Source organism: Erpetoichthys calabaricus, chromosome 4 (genome assembly GCF_900747795.2).
Source record: "Erpetoichthys calabaricus chromosome 4, fErpCal1.3, whole genome shotgun sequence".
NCBI lineage: Eukaryota > Metazoa > Chordata > Cladistia > Polypteriformes > Polypteridae > Erpetoichthys > Erpetoichthys calabaricus.
Window position 1 is genome coordinate 122,152,598 of NC_041397.2, and position 18,743 is coordinate 122,171,340.

The 18,743-nt window shown below is 37.2% G+C and overlaps 1 protein-coding gene across 1 annotated transcript in view; it reads right to left on the reverse strand.

Annotated features, from left to right (window-relative positions):
- Nucleotides 1-1,458: 1,458 nt before the first annotated feature.
- The window catches only part of f5 (coagulation factor V), a 114,378-nt gene continuing 97,093 nt past the window's right edge, over nt 1,459-18,743 (reverse strand). Inside the window, exons 18-25 of the mRNA XM_028799742.2 lie at nt 16,875-16,991; nt 16,508-16,579; nt 13,009-13,103; nt 10,004-10,159; nt 9,661-9,805; nt 4,882-5,033; nt 2,196-2,378; nt 1,459-1,729 (exon numbers count right to left, since the gene is read on the reverse strand). Of these exons, the coding sequence (XP_028655575.1) occupies nt 1,583-1,729; nt 2,196-2,378; nt 4,882-5,033; nt 9,661-9,805; nt 10,004-10,159; nt 13,009-13,103; nt 16,508-16,579; nt 16,875-16,991 (1,067 nt within the window). The 3' untranslated portion in view covers nt 1,459-1,582. The remainder of the gene's footprint in view (nt 1,730-2,195; nt 2,379-4,881; nt 5,034-9,660; nt 9,806-10,003; nt 10,160-13,008; nt 13,104-16,507; nt 16,580-16,874; nt 16,992-18,743) is intronic.

Here is an 18,743-nt window from a genome sequence, read left to right on the forward strand (position 1 = left end):
GTGATGTCAGGAGTATGGAGCCAGGCAGGGCCCTCCTCGCTGTTCTGTTTCACTTCTAAGCGGGCTGAGTCACTGGGGACAACTAGTTTAGAATAACATGAAGAATGTTCAGAATAGTCTAGGCATAATTACTGGACTCAAGCAACCCAGGACTCAGGTGCCAGAAGGGGATGTAGACAAAGCTAACACTGTGAACTCATTTTTTAATAGATTTTCCTCCCACTGCCACCTTCTCCCAATGGCCAGTCTCCCCACACCATTGCAACTACATTAACAAATCCTACCACATCAACTGGAATGGCCAGTGACAACTCCATCTCTGAACATTAGTATGGGCTGTCCATAACTGAGGACCAAGTAAGGAGACAACTGAAGAAGCTACACACAGGAAAAGCTGCGGGACCAGATGGAGTCATTCCTTGAGTTCTTAAGGCCAGTGCTGACCAACTTTGTTTGGATTGGAGAAAGATTGGAGTGGAGGATGCAGTTATCTGTCTGCTCCACTAGACTCATTCTCACCGAACAAAGCTGGCAGCACTGTGAGGATTATGTTTTTTCAGAAGTGTGCAGAAGTGTGTCAAGAAACATTACTGAGGAACCTTTTTGCCAACAGCAATACTCCTGCATAATGTGGTTGTGACTGCCAAGTCAGAAGTTTGCTAGTGGGTTCAGAAAATGGACGGATAAAAAATAATAAGCAGTCAGTATACCTCTGAGCAGCACTTTGATCAAAGTCTTTCAGCACCTAATGTTATTGTGGTTTCACTTAATTGATACAGTACCTTCTTTTTATTTTTTTTATTATGTGAATAACTAGAAACAAACTCATCTTTAAGGTGCTTGGTTGCCAACATACCAATCTTTATTAGTATATCATTCTAAGCTATTATCCATGTCACATACATTAATTAAAATAAAATTCTTTATTTTTTATAGTACATGACACACTTTTTACATTGTATTTATTTTTACAATAATGCTAGTTGGAAGCTGACTAGCCCCACATGACTGACCTCCGCAGTATACCCAAAACAAAGGGTTAATAACAAAATGCAGTTTTGAGCCATAAAACACAAAGCTACAATTAAGCAGTGTCAAAGGCGCTCATGGCAACTCCCAAGGTTAACTGTTGCAGAAGATGCAACTGTTGGCCAAGCATAAGACCCAACAGCTGCAATTACCAGCAGTGAGAATAAAAACCATCTTGAGAGTTTTTGCATGTCCATTGACTCACTAAAAACAGCTAAATAAATTATGTATTATAATCATAAGATGCTTTAATTATTTGTTTGTGCCCTGAATATTAAAAGTTTTTAAAGGCAGATTTTGTGTGGATGTCCAAAGTCTTGGTGTACCTGCTGTAAGGTCTGGCAAAAGCCATTCATTTTATTGCTGTTTTTCAGAGTCCTAAGTGAATGATACAATGTGGTGGTAAATTTACAGAGATGACACACCATCTTTTTACAGGAAGGACTCGGGGGTTTTCCAAATAATTTATAAAAAGCTGATGAGTAACTCCGAGTGGAGTTTTTTTTTTTTGCCTTCACTGACCCCTTCTGTGACTGATATGATGGTTGATTGCTCATTCAAAATCACACCCTAGCAGCTCCACCCTCATAGCGATGGACTTGTGCCAAGTTTTTGGGATGATTCGAATGAATCTTGCAAATACTGGAGGATAAATATAGTTTTTTGAATGAGCAGATGCATTTGTGTTTCCAGTGAATATCTGAAAAAGAACAAAGAAAAGAGAAATGTAAATGTCAGCCTTAAAGTCACTTCATGAAATTTTCAAACCCACTTAATCCAATTCAGGTTCACAGGTGGCCACCTAGAAGCAACAAGCACAAGGAGGGACCCAGTCCATCTCATCTCTGATTATATACATTTATTATATACACTTTTTCCAAAAGTCTGTTTAGATTTTCAAATGCTTGAAAAAATGTTGATTCCACTTTTGGGATGAAAAAGTTGGGTTTGATACTAGAAGGCTACAAATCAAGTTCTGCTTTTGCTTTCTGAATAGCTTTGAGTAAGACACAGAAGTGGCCACTTGTGCTTCGCATGCACAGCAAATGCTCTGATAAGAAATTAAATTTTGGTAAGATATCAGACATGCAATAATATTATTTATAGCTGTAGTAGTAATAGTAGTATTGTAATGTTTGAACAAAGATTATATTTTTTCGACGTACCCTCTCTGAGGAGCTGGGATCTTCTTTGTAAACAGTCCACGTGTTGCTGTTGTCACTGTACATCACTGCATAGGACTGTACATACATCTCTTTTCCCATTGACTTAGCACCCTGGATAATTATGCCGGTAATCTTTTTCTTTTCGTTTAGTTCAATCTGTAGCCACTGGAAGCTGTCACTGTCCTGTCAAAGAGGATTCAGAATAACATAACATTGTTTTCTGTTTTATTAAATCTGCATGTCCCTGATTGCCTCACTAACTGAGTGAGATTACATTATTGGCTATTTGCAGGCAAAATAAGGAAATACAATCACTCAGCCTCATGGCCCTGAGACCCAGAAAAATCCAACTTATATCTCTATTATAAAAAAAAATCTTGGAACATTGGAAGGAGACAAGACGTGATTTTCTCATAGAGACACTTTCACATCCCATGAGATGAGTCTTTGTGCCAAGAGATTTAACCATGCCCGGAGCCAGAAATAAAAGACAAAGAGTAGATGATAAAGTAGAACGTCGTAAATAATTCAAAAACGTTGGCGCAGTACACATGCAGAGCAGGTTAGAGATAATATAAGTACGAAAATTCAAAAGTCTCAAAAAAAGGATAGTAAAGATCGCATTAGAGCAAACAAACGGAAATTATTACTCGGAGACTTGTAGATCGTCTAATTCGTGTTGCCATCAGGGAAAAAAAAGTAGTTGTTTCTTCCCAAAGAAGAGGCGTATCTGCGAGAATTAAAAGATTTGTTGTTTGGTGAAAGTGAAATCCTGCGAGAGAAATCATTTCTCATTTGTATGAATACTGTTGTCAGGCACATTTCTTGTAGAGAGAAAGAAATGATAATTACTCACAGGCAGTTATACGTTGCGATGTCAAGATATAATTCCAAACATGGAATCAAAATTCAATGCGATATTGATGAAAAGGTAAAAGTGAAAAGAGATCAAATATATGGACATAGGTGATATGACAGAAGTGCGCTGCACAAAATGCAGATCATGTGGCATGGCAGCACCAGAAATCAGCAGCTGATCGAGCAAAGAGGAGGTAAAAAAAATATATATATATTTGTTTCCCATTCTATCACCTTTTAAGAGGGGGTTTCGGAGGAGTGACCGCGTCTCCTTGGGGTGCGTTCAGCTGCCCTCTTCACAAAGTGAAGACGCAAAGTGACTGCCGCATAGCGCAATCCATGGGTTTTGCGAGCAAAGCGAGCGAGTATTTTGAAAAAAAGTTGGAGAAAAAAAACCCAATAAAAATAGTCAATATTCTTAGTACCAGTCTATGACAGTTTCAGAGTAGCATAGATGGTGGCATGTGGCACTGTGGTTTAAATCCCACCTGTATTCTTTTTGTCTTCTGTCCTGCATTGTTCTTTATTAGTTCACATTACTGATGCACTCCTGCAGTTATTTTGGGAATGTAAAATTCTCACTGCAGTGCATAAGTACATGTCATTAGTACTTCATAAGTGTCTCAGTTCCTGATCAATTTCAGATAACATTGAAGTGCACAACTCTGACCTTTATTCTGTCACATTAATAATGTCAAGCGCCTTACACTTCTGGACAGCCATGAATAGCAAAGTCATAACAACGTCATAGCAAAAGACACAAAATTAAAGTGCCAATTTAAGCAAAAAATGTATGGCATTGGAATAAGATGTGAAAATATTTCAAAGATCTTACAAAAATGAATTACATAAATAAATTCTGTATATCAAAAACTTGAAATTAAGAAAAATAAAGTCAGGAACAATAAAAAAATAAGATCATAAATATACAATGGAACCTCGGTTCACGACCATAATTCGTTCCAAACCTCTGGTCGTAAACCGATTTGGTCGTGAACCGAAGCAATTTCCCCCATAGGATTGTATGTAAATACAATTAATCCGTTCCAGACCGTACAAACTGTATGTAAATATATTTTTTTAAAGATTTTTAAGCACAAATATAGTTAATTACACCATAGCATGCACAGTGGAGATGTGGAGATGCCGGGTGATTCCTTCCTGTCAATTTTCATTTGAAAATGAAAGTGTTAATTGACAACACATGATTATAAAATATGAACGTATGTCTAACTTTGGACATCCAATCCAATTCCTACTCCTGATAACCCCCTACACCAACAGACTCATACAGCAGAGTGTGTCAATGGCCTGCTACTGGTAACAGGCTATTGATCATCATTCATCCTTTTCTAACAAGGAAGGTTAAATACAAATCAGATTGAAAAAAGTGTTTATTTTCTCAAAGAAAGTTAGAAAAAACAACTGACCTGCTGCTTCTGGTCTTTCCTTGATGCAACCCCCACTACCCATTACCATCTGTTATAATTTTGGATTTGATTTGATATACTTTGTTAAACCCCTAGGGGAAACTGTCTTTTTGCATGACCTTTAGTGATCAGAGTGCAGGATCACTAGCTTTTATAGGAGGCATTTTTAGTTTAACAACCTTGCTCAAGGTCCCAATGGAGTAGGATACCTTCTGAAGTAACAGGATTTGAACCAGCAATAATCATGCCACGTTTACTGCTTACTAAAATGCTTCCTTTGTCACTGTACACTATATAACAAATTGCAAACATTTATTTTTTTTAACGTTTCTATTGAGAATGACCTCCTCTCCCATCTCTCACTAAAGATTGTCTCTCTCTGTTTCTCTTCTCCTTACCTTTGCTTGCCAGGCATTGATGCTTCCTTCTTTATTAAGCCGAGCTAAAGAGGGGACCCACTTCCCTAACATCCAATGAGAGGCATAAGAAGAAGCAGTTATCTTCCTGTTGTCAATGTCTTCATTTTCCATGCCTAAAGGTAGAGAACACCCTGCAAAATAAGAACATTCCACACGTTGTCATTTTCACTTACCAGTTCTCACAAGGTAACATAAATAGTAATTGCACTTTGTAACTCAATGACTGCTCTAAATCCTTTTGTAAGTTGCTGTAGTTTATTGCTGGCCCTTTTCCAAGCTGTGGTCCTCTCTGTTGCACCTCTTGGAAAACAAAATAAAGGAAGTGGATTCTTCCTTTTAGTGAGCAAACTAATTTTTGTATATTCAGTGTTAGTCAACTGAATAAAGAGCAGCAAAATAACCATGAACTGAGGAGTTGACTACTCTGACTGCAGGAGGTTCTCAGGCTCTTTAATAATCAGGACCAGAACTCCGCCTTGCTATAATAATGCAAGTCAGTTTTGTAGTAGGTAACACATTCATAAAAATGCAGATATGCCAAATGCCAATGTGATTGGTTCAAACCTTATTGGGGATGTCATGGTTTAAGCTATGCAGTAAAAGCTAGACATGAAAATAAATTTATGGAGCGACAGAGTACCAGTGCAGCTTCAGGATGTTCACGTGCTATATGCACAATAGAGCTGTGCATCAGATTAATTGTTAAGATGATTGACTGATAATCTTAGTTTACAATCTGTTACTAGAACGTAAACCATTGCAAAATTAAGATTCTTAATGTAGAAACTTTTGACTTCATTTTCAGTGTTCATTTATTGAAAATGCTTGTTTGGCTGCAGAGGCCAAGTTCCACTTTTGTTTAATTAGGTTGGATACGAACTCTGCATTGCATGCAGTTTTTCCATTTTCCTAATGCATCAAAGATATATATCACTGTGACTCTTTTATGGTAGCATTTACATTTCGGAGCTGCTAAGAATTAAATGAGAAAAACAAAACAAGCCTGGTTATACCTAGGAGTGCATTTCATTTAGTAGCATTATTTCATAACCATGTCAACAAAGTTTTGAGCAAGCTGCTCAAGTAGCTACAAAAATCATGGGGATGAATATCTTTATATACAAGTTCAAGAGAATTTTCATTGCTTAATCCTAGCAGGGAGCATATCTTGATTCTTCCTAAAGCATAATTTGGTTTGGCCAGGAAGCATTAAACACAGCTCCTTTTCTTCTGAACCTCAAACCAGTAAATCCTAAATGATTTCCTTCACTTTTTACTTGAAGGTTCTGCTCAGTACTGATTGCTTTTTGTACATCTGCATAATCCATTTTCACACTGTTTCACAATCCATTTCATACTTCGAATAATTGATGCTCAGAAACAGCAATATATATTAATGGTATAATTAGAACCAGTAACGGCACACTGCATGATAACGTGCAGTGAATACACTTGACTTGAACATTCATAGTTTTCATACAGTTTCTCTGTACGTTTAGCATTCGTTTGCTCAGAGGTTGATGTGCTTGCTGCTTCCTGAGCAGCTCTTCTTTTCTCCACCCTAACCTTCTTCTCTTTTTTCATCAGCATCTTTTTGCGTTAAAACTGATTAAGTCAGTGTTTGTGTTGCAATTACTTAGTACATTTTCCTTAATTTTTCACTTAAGCCTGCACTTAAGTCTTCAATCTGCCTCAAGAATGATTTAAGACATGAAGAGGTAGGGGAAGAGATGGCTAAGTGGTAGGAAATGATAACGGCACTCATACACATGCGCCGCATGGCCGCCCTGCTGGCCACTGCTAAGAGTTGATTCTACAATAAAATAAAAATAAAAAGAGGAATAACCTTGGAGGTCAATCATCACCCCGAAGCGGATAGTAGACGTCACATAGTATATGTGTACCAAATTTCAGGTCAATAGGTCAGTTTGCAGCTACAGGTGATTAAAATCCTGGACAGACAAACAGACAGCCACGGTAGTGTATTATATAAGAAGATATGTAAAGAAGACATTTAATAATGTAATTGTCTTTGTTTGTATTCTCAGTGCTTACTGTCATTTCTTACCTGTATGAGTAGGAAAAGGTGCTGTATCCACAACTTTTACGTCCTAAAGGATCCTATGCTCACCTCTACCAGACATCTTCATTCGTTTCCACTCTCATTCAGCATATACTACATGCCGTAAGGGTGCACAAAGTGATTTACTTTACTATAAATTAATATTTATGAAACAGCCAGAATAATAATGCTTCCTATGAAAGCTATTGTTTGAAAGATGGCGCATACTAAAACTGGAATCTCACTCAGTTGGTTATTTTTAAGCTTTACGGAGTCCGAATGTTGGAAGTTTTTTTTACAACTCTATAACCTTTCATCTAAATGTAATTTCAGTTATAATAGACAGACCCCTTGTGTACAGTGATTTAACCAGTGAAAAAAATACTTTATTTACTGGAAGGATTTCTAATCATAAATTAAAGTAGCAAAAAAATACATATAATGTGAAGAGAAACAGTATGCCCAAATGGAAAGGAAGCATAGAAGAACAAAAAAAGGTAACTGCACTGCATAATTTACAGCTCCATATTATGCACAAAGTCTTGGAAAAAGTCAAAATGTGGCACCCGTCCAAATGTCGGTATTAATTTGATTGCCTCTATTTCAGGAGGGAACGTATGCACAAACTCTTAAAAAGCAGCAGGCATGAATTCACAAAGCAAACATTTGAAGCTAATAACACTTTAACTTTTAACACATGCAATAGAAACCTTTTATCATTTTTGTAAGCATCCACTAAATTCTATTCCATTAGCTGTGTGTACTTGTGTCTGCGCATATTTTCCTGTATACATTTGTCAGTCTGCCCTTTTGTCATTGTGCTTTTGTCTCTGTGCCATGCAAAACACTGTAAGAACTGACAAACATCTAGAAAACAATGTTCCAAGGATTCATAAAATTATAAAAGAGTTTCCTAACCTTCATGATACTTAAAAATGACAAGACTAGCTCAGCATTTCTGTCCATGTGAAAAATGAAAAATCTGCTCAAAAAGATGTTGTAAAGTAGAGGTTGTCTACCCTGAAAAGTGAACTAAGCCCCCTATGGGAATGGAACTGCTGAGGACATTACATCCCTTCGCTGATGGACTGAAGAGTGGGATGAGGTTAGCACAGAGCAAACAGCATGTAGTCTAGCTTCATATGTGTCTGTATGTGACCTTCCATTTCCTTATTTCTTTTCATATTATTAGCCTTAGCCTGATGGTGAACAGTAATACCACACTGGCATGAAGCTGGCACCTTCTACATATGATGTAATGATGAGTAATTAATTTATTCCCCCTTATCTGAGTGATGTACTGTTCACTGAGTAAAAAGATATGCCCATTTTCAACTTAAAATTCTCAATGGATCCTATGTGTTGAGAAAATAAAAAAAAACATTGATCTCTTTCAACTGAAATCATCTTCATTCAATAAACACTAAATTACACTTCTTATTACTGTTTCCAGAATTAGGATAGCAGAGCTATTCTTAGTTCAGACCCCACTCTATTTGCAGTATGAACTGTTTGTTGGTGTCCATGTTATGTTTTTTTCAAGGCTTTCTCTCCTTCCAGTAAGGAACTACGCAGATAAGTAAGGGAAATGGATCAGGAGATGGGAGCGATGAAATCAAAACCGGAAAGGAGTGCTAAATTCAAAACCAGGAGACAGAAAATTTGAAAATTACTAAGTGAAAATGAAGCCAAAAATCAAAGTCTGAAAACAAGCAAAAGTCTTTACCCTGAAAAGTTCTTAAATCATTCTTACTCTCCGCAAAAGTCTTAGTTTTTTTAACCCACAAAGGTTAACTGATTACCAGTTTATATACCTTTGCACCTCTGATGTCAGTTTGTGCAACTTCCTATAACTGCCCCCGAATTTAAATGAACACAATGGCATAGTGAGAAAAAATGTTAAATAATATTAATCAAATATAACTTAATTTCTGTATGAAATTATGGTAAATCAGAAGTGAAAAAAGAACATAACACTCCAAGAATGTGGAACAAATTATACCAATGATATGAAAAATACATTAAATTAATCAAAATTAGGTTTAATTCTAGACTTTCGTAACAATTCTCCGTTTAAATCCCAAAGACATGGTGACGCTTCATTGACCTGATATACGTGAGTGTGGGAGAATACAGAAGTGGACCCTCTGATAGGCTGGCGTCCAATCCAGAATTAATTTCTGCATTGCACTCGATGGTGCTGGGTTAAACACTCTAATGGAACTACCTGACTCACAAAAACATGAACATGTTGCTTTTATTATCCATTTTATTCATATTTACCTCTAGACAGTAATGTGTTATTCTTTACCTCAAATCCTAAAATTTTTCTTTTGTATAGCTGTGACATTTGCCTTTTTAACTCTGATGCATTTATTTTTAAAAACGATAAGCATTAAAATGAGTATAGGATATCACGTAAAGACCCAACCAATCCCTGAAGCCTTTGTATTTTAAAGAATAAAAAGCAATAGGAACTCAGAAAGATGTGAACAAAGAGAATCAAATGAATTAATAAGTTGGAAAGAGCATGAAATAACACCTTTCTGCCTCCCAATGCCAGTTTAATTAAAGACACATCTGACAATATAATGGAGGCATAGCTAAATAAAGGAAAAAATAATAAGCTGGTTAAATCACAAACTGTGAGGTTCAGATTGATCTTTTCAAGAGACTTCCACTGTTGTTTTACTTACCATCCAGTTCACAGCCATAAAGCTCCATCCTGACTGTTGGTCGTATATAGTAATCAGTGGGGTGAAGGCGGATGTATCTGCCAATTATAGGTGGGTCAAAAATGTTTTCCACTGTGCCATATGCATCTTTATTAGCCTCAAAATTCTTGATAAAAAAAAAAAAACATGCATAGCCATGTGAGTATTTCGTGGTCTAGTTAAACTGAGCGTCCCACCTCCCCCCTAATGTTTATTTATAATGAAATATCTAAAACATTATATTATACTACTTGATTATGAACACATTGTTTTGGTACTTGTTATAAGTAGAAGTGTCATAAATCAGATGGCGGCGCATACTCACCTTGCGGAAGGTTGTGCTGTTCCCTCTGTAATAGATCCATCTTTTCTTGTCTGTGCTGTAGGATATCCAGTATTCTTTAACATACAGCGATGTGAACATCTGCTTTGCACCCTGAGTGGCTACTTTACTGATTACAACTGGCCTTTGCAAATCCACCTTAAGGTAAAGGTTAGGGAATATATTACAGAAATCACAGAAGGGATTAACTGTAAAATAAACTTGTGTATTTTAAAACATTCTTGTTTACCATGGCACTGGACAATGTTGACACTGGTTGGACATGCGAGAATGGTTTAACTGGACTGTGCTCATGTGACAATATTACTACTAACAGAAATTATACATGCTATATGCACTTAACCTTAACCTTAGCATACAGCTTCAACAGTAAATTTTGTAGCCAGTATATAGTAAAAAAGTGCTTTGTTTTTACATTTAAGTGTTACTGCTCTGAGGCTCTTTCCAGAATATTACATAAATATTTAACTTTTTTAAAATTTGTAATATAAATGAATTTTAGTAATTACTATTACCTTTATTTAAACTGTTTATTATGGGGCAGTCACACGATAGAGAGACAAAAAAGGGAGATCTGAAGTTGGAGATGTTACTGTAGTTACTGATGTTACTGCACTGTAGTGAACTTGTAACTTTGTCACGACCATCTTATTATGCCTTTAGAGTTTTTGAGTTTTCTGGGTTATTGAATGCTCTTTGATCTTTGCTTGAATTTTTGATTCATGAATTTTGTTTAGTGATTTTTGTGTATTATTTGTGTACAGCTGTACTATTTTGGGGCTACTCTCATGTATTTTGCTGTTTTGAGTTTGTTGTGAAATCCCTCTGGCTGCTTGTATATAAAATTCTACCTATGGATTATGGGCTTATTTATTAAAATAACTTCATTTTTACAATTTCTTTCCTTTTTTGTCTGTTTTTGTATAGATGTGCACACCTACACTGCCTGCCACACATTACTGGGTGGTGCTCTGCTGCAGTACACTAACTTGGTTTTTCATGAGGTGAAGTTTGTATTAAGAGTCTGTTGTGCGTGTTATGAGTTAGGTACATGGGTGTGTGCCTGAAAATAATATAAATAAAAAACAAACATGAAACAAAATTGCCTGCAGTAGATATATGGACTCCTTGCTGTCTAGCACATCTTTTAAAGCATGTGCATCTCCTGAAATGTAAATGCATGGCCCTCTTTGATTCATCTCAATCTAGTCTCATTTTGTTTTTTGTCTTTTATTCTCTTTTAGGTTATTTGCAGTTTGAGAATGATGATCCCGAACTTAATGACCTGTGTTCTTAACTTATTAAAATCCTGCTGTCTTTATTAAAGTCACACAACCACAAATTAATAGCCCAGGTAACCTATAAACCTAACACATTGAGGAGTGGAGGTTCTCAAAATAATGCCAGTATTGTATTACATGTAGTGACTAAAAACTTCTTTACTTTGCTTCCATTACTCTCCTCTGTTTCTGTGATTGTTGATTAAAGTTATCAAAAAATTATTTTTGGAAGGTTGGAGCTCATACAGAAGTTACTGTGTATCTGTCAGACATATGTAGTACTAGCTAGAAATCACCTATTGTAATAACCATTAGGAAATAGTGGTGGTAGATAACTATTAATAGGTAACAGCAAAAGAGTGAGAGAGGGTTTATTTAATCATTTCAAAAAAGGTCTCAAATCATAAGGAAATGCAAAAATTCACCTGTTCATGAAATGATAACTAGTTGATTAGTCAGTATAGTCCAGCAATCAAGTTCATTAAGGTTACTATATTCTAAAATATCTAAATGGTCAGCCCTGACATTATATTCAATTTACTTTGTTGCATCTGCCATAGAAGACATGGGTTGGCTGGCACCCAGGCTGGGGTGGATGGTTCCTTACCAAACTAGGATATGGATGGATGGACATCCCAACCGTGCTGCTTAGTGGTAGCTCCTGTTTGGGAGGCCATTATGAGGGAAGGGCAGAAGGAGAATGCTTCCCGATGCTGTGTTCACCCAGTAATCTGAGTGGCAGTATCCCTCTTGTATGGCTCCTGTTTGGACACCCACTGCGCTGCATGGGAGTTGTAGTTTTGCTGGGCAGCACTGTTGGGGTTTCTGTGTGGAAACCGAGTAGACTCCCTGTTACAGGGAAGTTCCACCAGACAAAGAAGTGCTTCCAGAAGGGGTTTGGGTTTAAAAAGCAGCCACTCTGTCTCATCCAGGCGGTCAGAGTCGAGAGGAGGTGAACAAGGCTTGTTGAAGGAGAGTGGAGGTGGAAATGGAAAGAAAAGTCATTTTGACTGATCTACCAGGTGATTAAAAAAAACATATTTTTTATTTAAGAAATATATCTTTCCTTGAACCCATGACTGTGTCGTTTGGTTGTGTCTGGGTGTTTGGGGTGCAGGTGTTACCGGCCTCAGGCCTAGGGAAACCTGGGCCATGTACAAGCCATTGTTGCTACAGGGTGTCGCCACAGTGATATGGTGAAAAGCATAAAAGAAACAGGCAGCAGTCCTGAGCCTCAGACCATACTTCTCTGTTCTTCTTTATTCTCCATTACCCAGAAATATATAAACGCTTCAATCTCTGTATAGATCAACATGACAATCAGTGAAACAATGGTGCGAGCCAATTTCTTCTGCATAACAAATAGTGTAAACACATTTACTTTGGTTCAACAATAGTATTGTGGCCAGCTATCAAAAAGTACTTGATTAGAAACCAATGTCCCCAGAAGTCGTTAATTTTCAAAGGCACCAGACAGTTCTGTATCCCCACATTGTGTGTAGATGAGATACTAAATCAAAGCAGTCTGACTATTCAAGGCAGGTGACTCTTTTGCAAGACAGGTAAATATTTATGTCCTGTAGATAGCCATCAACAATAGCCTGTAGCAGAATATTCCAGGAATTTTGTCTTTTCTTTAAAACACTGAATTCAAGCTTATTGCACAGGTGTTCCTCCTACAGGTCACACAATTTAATGCTTGTTTACCTGAATCCAAGTGGAATTAGCAGTATCTCCAGTTGCACTCCAAGCATTATATTTCCCTTTATTGTTCAGTCTTGCTAATTTAGGTTCCCAGTTTCCTGTTTGAAAAATGCAAAATAAAACATAGAGTCAATATTACAGTTATATAGATAATAGAACTAGGGTGTTGTACCGTGTTACCCAGTATGAATGTAGAGAAAAGCCAAGCAAAATTACACCTTTTATTGGCTAAATATAGATAATAGAATAAATTTTAAAACATTTTTTATCTCTTGCCCTGCGTGTAGCATCTTTCTTCTGCATGAACGTGTCTGAATCTGTCCATTTCCCATCTGCAAAGCGTTTATTCTTCCTTGTAAAAACTGACCAATCACACCAAAGCCAAACTGACAAATCAGATTGCTCCAAAGGATTGGACACACACATACAGAGCTTAGCATTTTATTATATAGTAGATAGATTGGAGGTGCATAGTGGCTCAGAGTCTTCAAATCTCAGTTTACTTGTGCTTTGTCCTGAGTTTGACATTCAAATGTTTGGTCAAAAACTGGAATAATTTTCCCAAAGATATTTTGTGCTTTCAGCACTGACCTCTGCAGTCTTTCTTTTATTTTAAACAACGTATAGATGCTCTTTAACACATGGATTGATCTTAAATAGCTGGTTGCAATTACATTATATGCCATGAAGGGTTCAATTTACATTCCTAACAGGATTTAATGTCAAAGGAACCTGCACACAAAATAGTAATGCTCGTTATGTATATGATAAAAATGGTAAACACAAAAATAAAAATAATGCAAATGACTACATTATTTCTTAAATGCTTTCATGGAAGAAGTAGGTGCTGAATTGAATGATGACCATGCATTGCCTTGTGTGAGTGAATGTAACTGTCAGATTTGCTTACAATGGGCTGGTACTTTTTACCGGGTTGGCTTCTGTCTTCCCCAACTCTGGCAGGTTCTGACACTCTTAAAATGTGAAATGTAGATGAAGCTTAGCACTTCAAGAAGTTTGTTAACTTGTTTATCAAAACCAGAAACAAAGTGGGCCTTGGGAGACATTAGCAATCAAAACATGCCATAGTGTCTCTACCCCAAATTGCAAAGACTTTTTCAATAAACTTATTAGTCAGTCAGAAATTTCCTCTATAACAAAAACTACGCAACAGAGGGTCTCATATACAATACATCCATCCATTATCCAACCCGCTATATCCTAACTACAGGGTCACGGGGGTCTGCTGGAGCCAATCCCAGCCAGCACAGTTTTGAAGGCCGGAAACAAACCCCGGGCAGGGCGCTAGCCCACCACAGTATACAATATATCTGAACTAAATATAGAAGAAGAAAAATAATAATACATTTAGAAAAAAAAAAAATCAATGCTGTAATTGTTTTATCTCAATATTATCCATTTAGTAATTCTGATCCTTAATGACCTCATCTGAAAAAGTAAGACAGGCTTTACATGATCACATGTAGCTCCTTCAAAAGAACAAAACAAGGCATGCTGAAAAGGAATGAATATAAACAGCCTTTCTCAGCGACTCCTATCTCCATAAGCAGATGCATAAAATGGAGGGTTGGATAACTAAATAGCCATTGTTCACTCATAATATATGCAATTTACACAATGGTTTTAAAAAACATTATCTGAGTATGGCAAAAAGCGATGCTCCTGAGCTGTACTTATGGATTGATGTGAGGTCAGCTGAACATAGTGCTTTAACATTAAATTACTGTTATTTATTTTGCCCTCCTTCTCTAACTCAAGATTTTTTTTTTGTTTTCTGGCTACACTCACCATCAGTGAAAATCTGTCTCAGTTATCTTCTGATTTTCCATGACTGTTGGCTTTTTATTTCCACTGCTGTAATAATGTGATTCGTCACAGGGTACATGTATAACTTGTATCAGTGGTCGAGATAAGCCACTAATGCTCCTACACTGCCAACCATCAGACGCATTCAACAGGCTGACATGATTCTAATGTATTCCTTCTGACTGTGCCAAAAAAAGAGACACCAAGAGTTCCATTTCTATTACTCCCATGAACTCATTTTTTCTAAACAGTGTCAAGCAGCTGAAGAGCTCTAGTGACCACCTCACCAGGGGTTGGTGCTGTGTTTTAATGCCCTTCTCTCTTACCCCCTCTGCAGACTGGATGATTGACACCTATGACCTCACTGATGTCACTTCCGGTGTCCATCCACAAGGAGCCGCTGTTTCCTGTCCGGAGGGTTGAAAACCGGAAGCTCTACCATTTTCAGTAATTCCATATTGAACTCAAGTCTGAAAAGACCTTTTCTCATTCGTTTATTCTTTTTCTTGCAAACTTAATATACAGGGTACTGGGTTGGACCCCCAATCTTTTTCATTTATCATGTCATTCTCTTACAACAGATACTTAATTTAACTTTATTTGTCACTTTTTTTAGAAGCTTAAGAAATATAGAAACATTAAAACATATAGAAAAAATGAGAATATAGAAAAATTATAACAATCCACAGCAACAGCTCCTCTCAAACACACATGAATTACTGAAACAAAGAAAAACACTTCTGACTTGGCTAAAGATAAAAAGAACCCTCATGGTCAGACTGAGGTGTATTGCTGTAGATATAAAGGAGCCCCAGTGGCGTTTCTTGACATGCTGAATAATTTGTTGGCTGAAAGTCCTCAGTGTTAGTGTGTTCACAATGGCACTCAGTTTTGTTTTAGTTCTCTCCTTCACTACTACCTCCACGGGGTCCAAAGTGTGTCCCATAACTGAACCTGCCTTTATAATTAGATTGTTGATTCAGTGGGCCTCTCTTGAAATTATGTTACTGGCCACAAAGTAGAAAATCACACTAGCCATCACAGAGCTATGTGAAGGATGTCTCTATCCACATTTAAGGAACATACTTTTCTAAGATAAGAGTCCACTCTGCCCTTTCTTACTGTATATAGTTCATCTGTCATACAAGACCAGCCCAGTCTATCATTGATGTGGACCCTCAAGAAACCACATCCACCCCTTGAATAGTGACTTGGCATATTGGGGTGAAAATCAATAAACAGTTCCTTGTATTTGACCATGTTAATATGCAGACAAAGTTCTCCACCTGACTTATTAATACACCCCATCATCTGAGAATTTCTCTAAGTGACATGGCCTGGTGTTATATATATAGTCAGAAGTGTACAGAGTGGTGAGACAAGGAGACAGGACTGTTCTTTATGGTGCTCCAGTGTTGCTCACCTCTACATCAGAGACACAGTCCTTGTGTCACACAATTGCAGTGTCACTGACAGATAGTCCATTATTAAGGACACATAAGACTTCTGTGTCGGAGAAATCATCAGCATACAGTATTTCTATATTTTTCAATACATTGTCTTCCTAGACTCTTCCAGCAGTAGGATTAATTAAAAATGAAATGTAATAGGTAACTTTATTTCTGGCGTTGTAAACTGAAATTGCAATACTTAATGTATTTAAAAATATACTTACCATTGTGGCTGGAAGCTGTGATTTGTTCATTGGCTATACTGCCTGAAATAAGACCTAATGGGTTTGAACAATCTGGAAAAAAGAATGATAAGAGGCAGTGGAGTTGATTCAGTTCAATTCAAAATATTGTTATTAAAAACACTTATCAACTTAATAGATTCCTACATTTTCACTGTCTCTGCATTGTAGTATGGTTTCCATATTACAACTTCAGTATGTATTAATCAATTCTGGCACCATGTAAACTCATAAAAAAGCATTTAGCTAAATGTAGTTGCTGCTTCATATTGGATTTCTCAATTAAAAAGTCTCATTTTTTTCAGAATCATGAGTAACATTCTCTTGTTTTAAGACTTTGCTTCCTTACCTGAATCCAAAATTAAGAACAGCGTTTGCATTCCTGCTTTCTGGTATTCACCAACTTCAGATTCTAGAAGCCACAGTCCTGGTCTGGATGGTTTCATTTCAATTGTACTAAAGGTGCCTAGAGATAAATCCAAATCATAGGTCAGTGCCAAATTGCTGAACCAAACCAAACACAAACAGTGACTAATTGTCCAGGAGCCTCATGTATAAACGGTGCGTACGCACAGAAATGTTGCATATGAACGTTTCCACGCTCAAATCGCGATGCATAAAACCTAAACTTGGCGTAAAGCCACGCACATTTCCACAGTACCTCATACCCTGGCGTACGCAATTTCTCCGCTCTGTTTTGCAGACTGGTGGCACCCAGCGTCAAAGCAGTGCTACTGTTCCTGTGTGGTTACCCTTTCTTTCTTAGACTCACATTCCTGATGCGGCTTTATAAATACACTGAAATTAACTGCATATTGTTTATTAGTGTAATGCATCTGATTGTAATTAACCTGTAGCAATATAATGGTCCAGGGAATAGCCATAGTATTCCAAATAGCATAACTGCTTTAGCGTTGTTACTCTCACTGCATCTTGTTCTTCTTTGAGCTGCTCCCGTTAAGGGTTGCCACAGTGGATCATCTTTTTCCATATTACTCTCACTGCACCACTCGGAGTATTTATATCACTGTATCTGAGTGGGGAATCACAGCAGCAGCTGATCGGAAAGAGAATTATCGGTATACAGTTTCAAGCACACACTACCTCAGCCACGGCAAAACGCGTCAAAGTCTTTCCTGTACGGACCTCGCGTTTCAGAAACAGTTTCATCCCAAGAACTATAAACGCACTCAATCAGTCCATCAGGTGCTCCTTGCAGAAGTGTTTGTACTTATAAGTATAATTACCCCACTGTAAACTTGCACTACAGTTATAATATTGCACAACCTGCACCACTTTATAAAGCGTGTATGATGACGATATCATTTTTAAGATGAAATGCAGCAAAATATGTTGCTTATAGTATACAGATAAAACTTTAACTTCATTTAAATAATCAGTATTGTTAATAATTAAACATGTGAGGACACGGTGCCGCAGAGCTAGCTAGTTCACGGATAGCTCCTGCCTTGCGTTGTATTATTGCTGGTGCTGATGCGACACTGGAAGGATAGACGGATAGAATAATTAAACATGTACTATGAAGATATTTCAATGTTCCTTAAAAGTTTTGAAGAATCGGTGTTCTAAGCTTACAGATGGCTTAACGTCTATTACAGAGCTGATTGTGTGGCGATTGGGTATTTAGAGAAAGAAAAGAAAGGACAGGAATTGGAGGTTAGTACGTTTGAAAGAGACAGTACTTCTGTAATAAATTATTTCATCGAAGGTCGCACATGGCGCAGCAAGCCTCTTGCGTGAGATATGAACAATCACTGCACCACTGTGTTCCCATGTTTAATAACATGCTTTCATTCCTATCATCATGAAAAAGATATCACGTATACATCTCAGTATTTTGATTATTCAGAGAGCTGTAATATCACGAATGTAATGGATTCTGTGTCCTGTCGGAGAAAGAGAAAGAACGGAAGCACATAGTGATTCACACACATAGAGCACATAGAAAATCAAACACAGAACAAAGCATTTAACGTCCTACTTTAGTTACGATGGGATTTGAGAAACTAGTAAAATAAACGATTTTAAGATTAAGTTTATGATGTTCTACTTTAATGACAAAATAAACTATGTGATTAAAGTGTAAATTTTGAGATTAAAGTTGACATTTCGTGCTTTTTTCCCACTGTGTGCCTATTTTTTTTCTCTGTACCCTAATAAGCTTTCATATGACACTCAGACGGTCCGCTACGAGTCG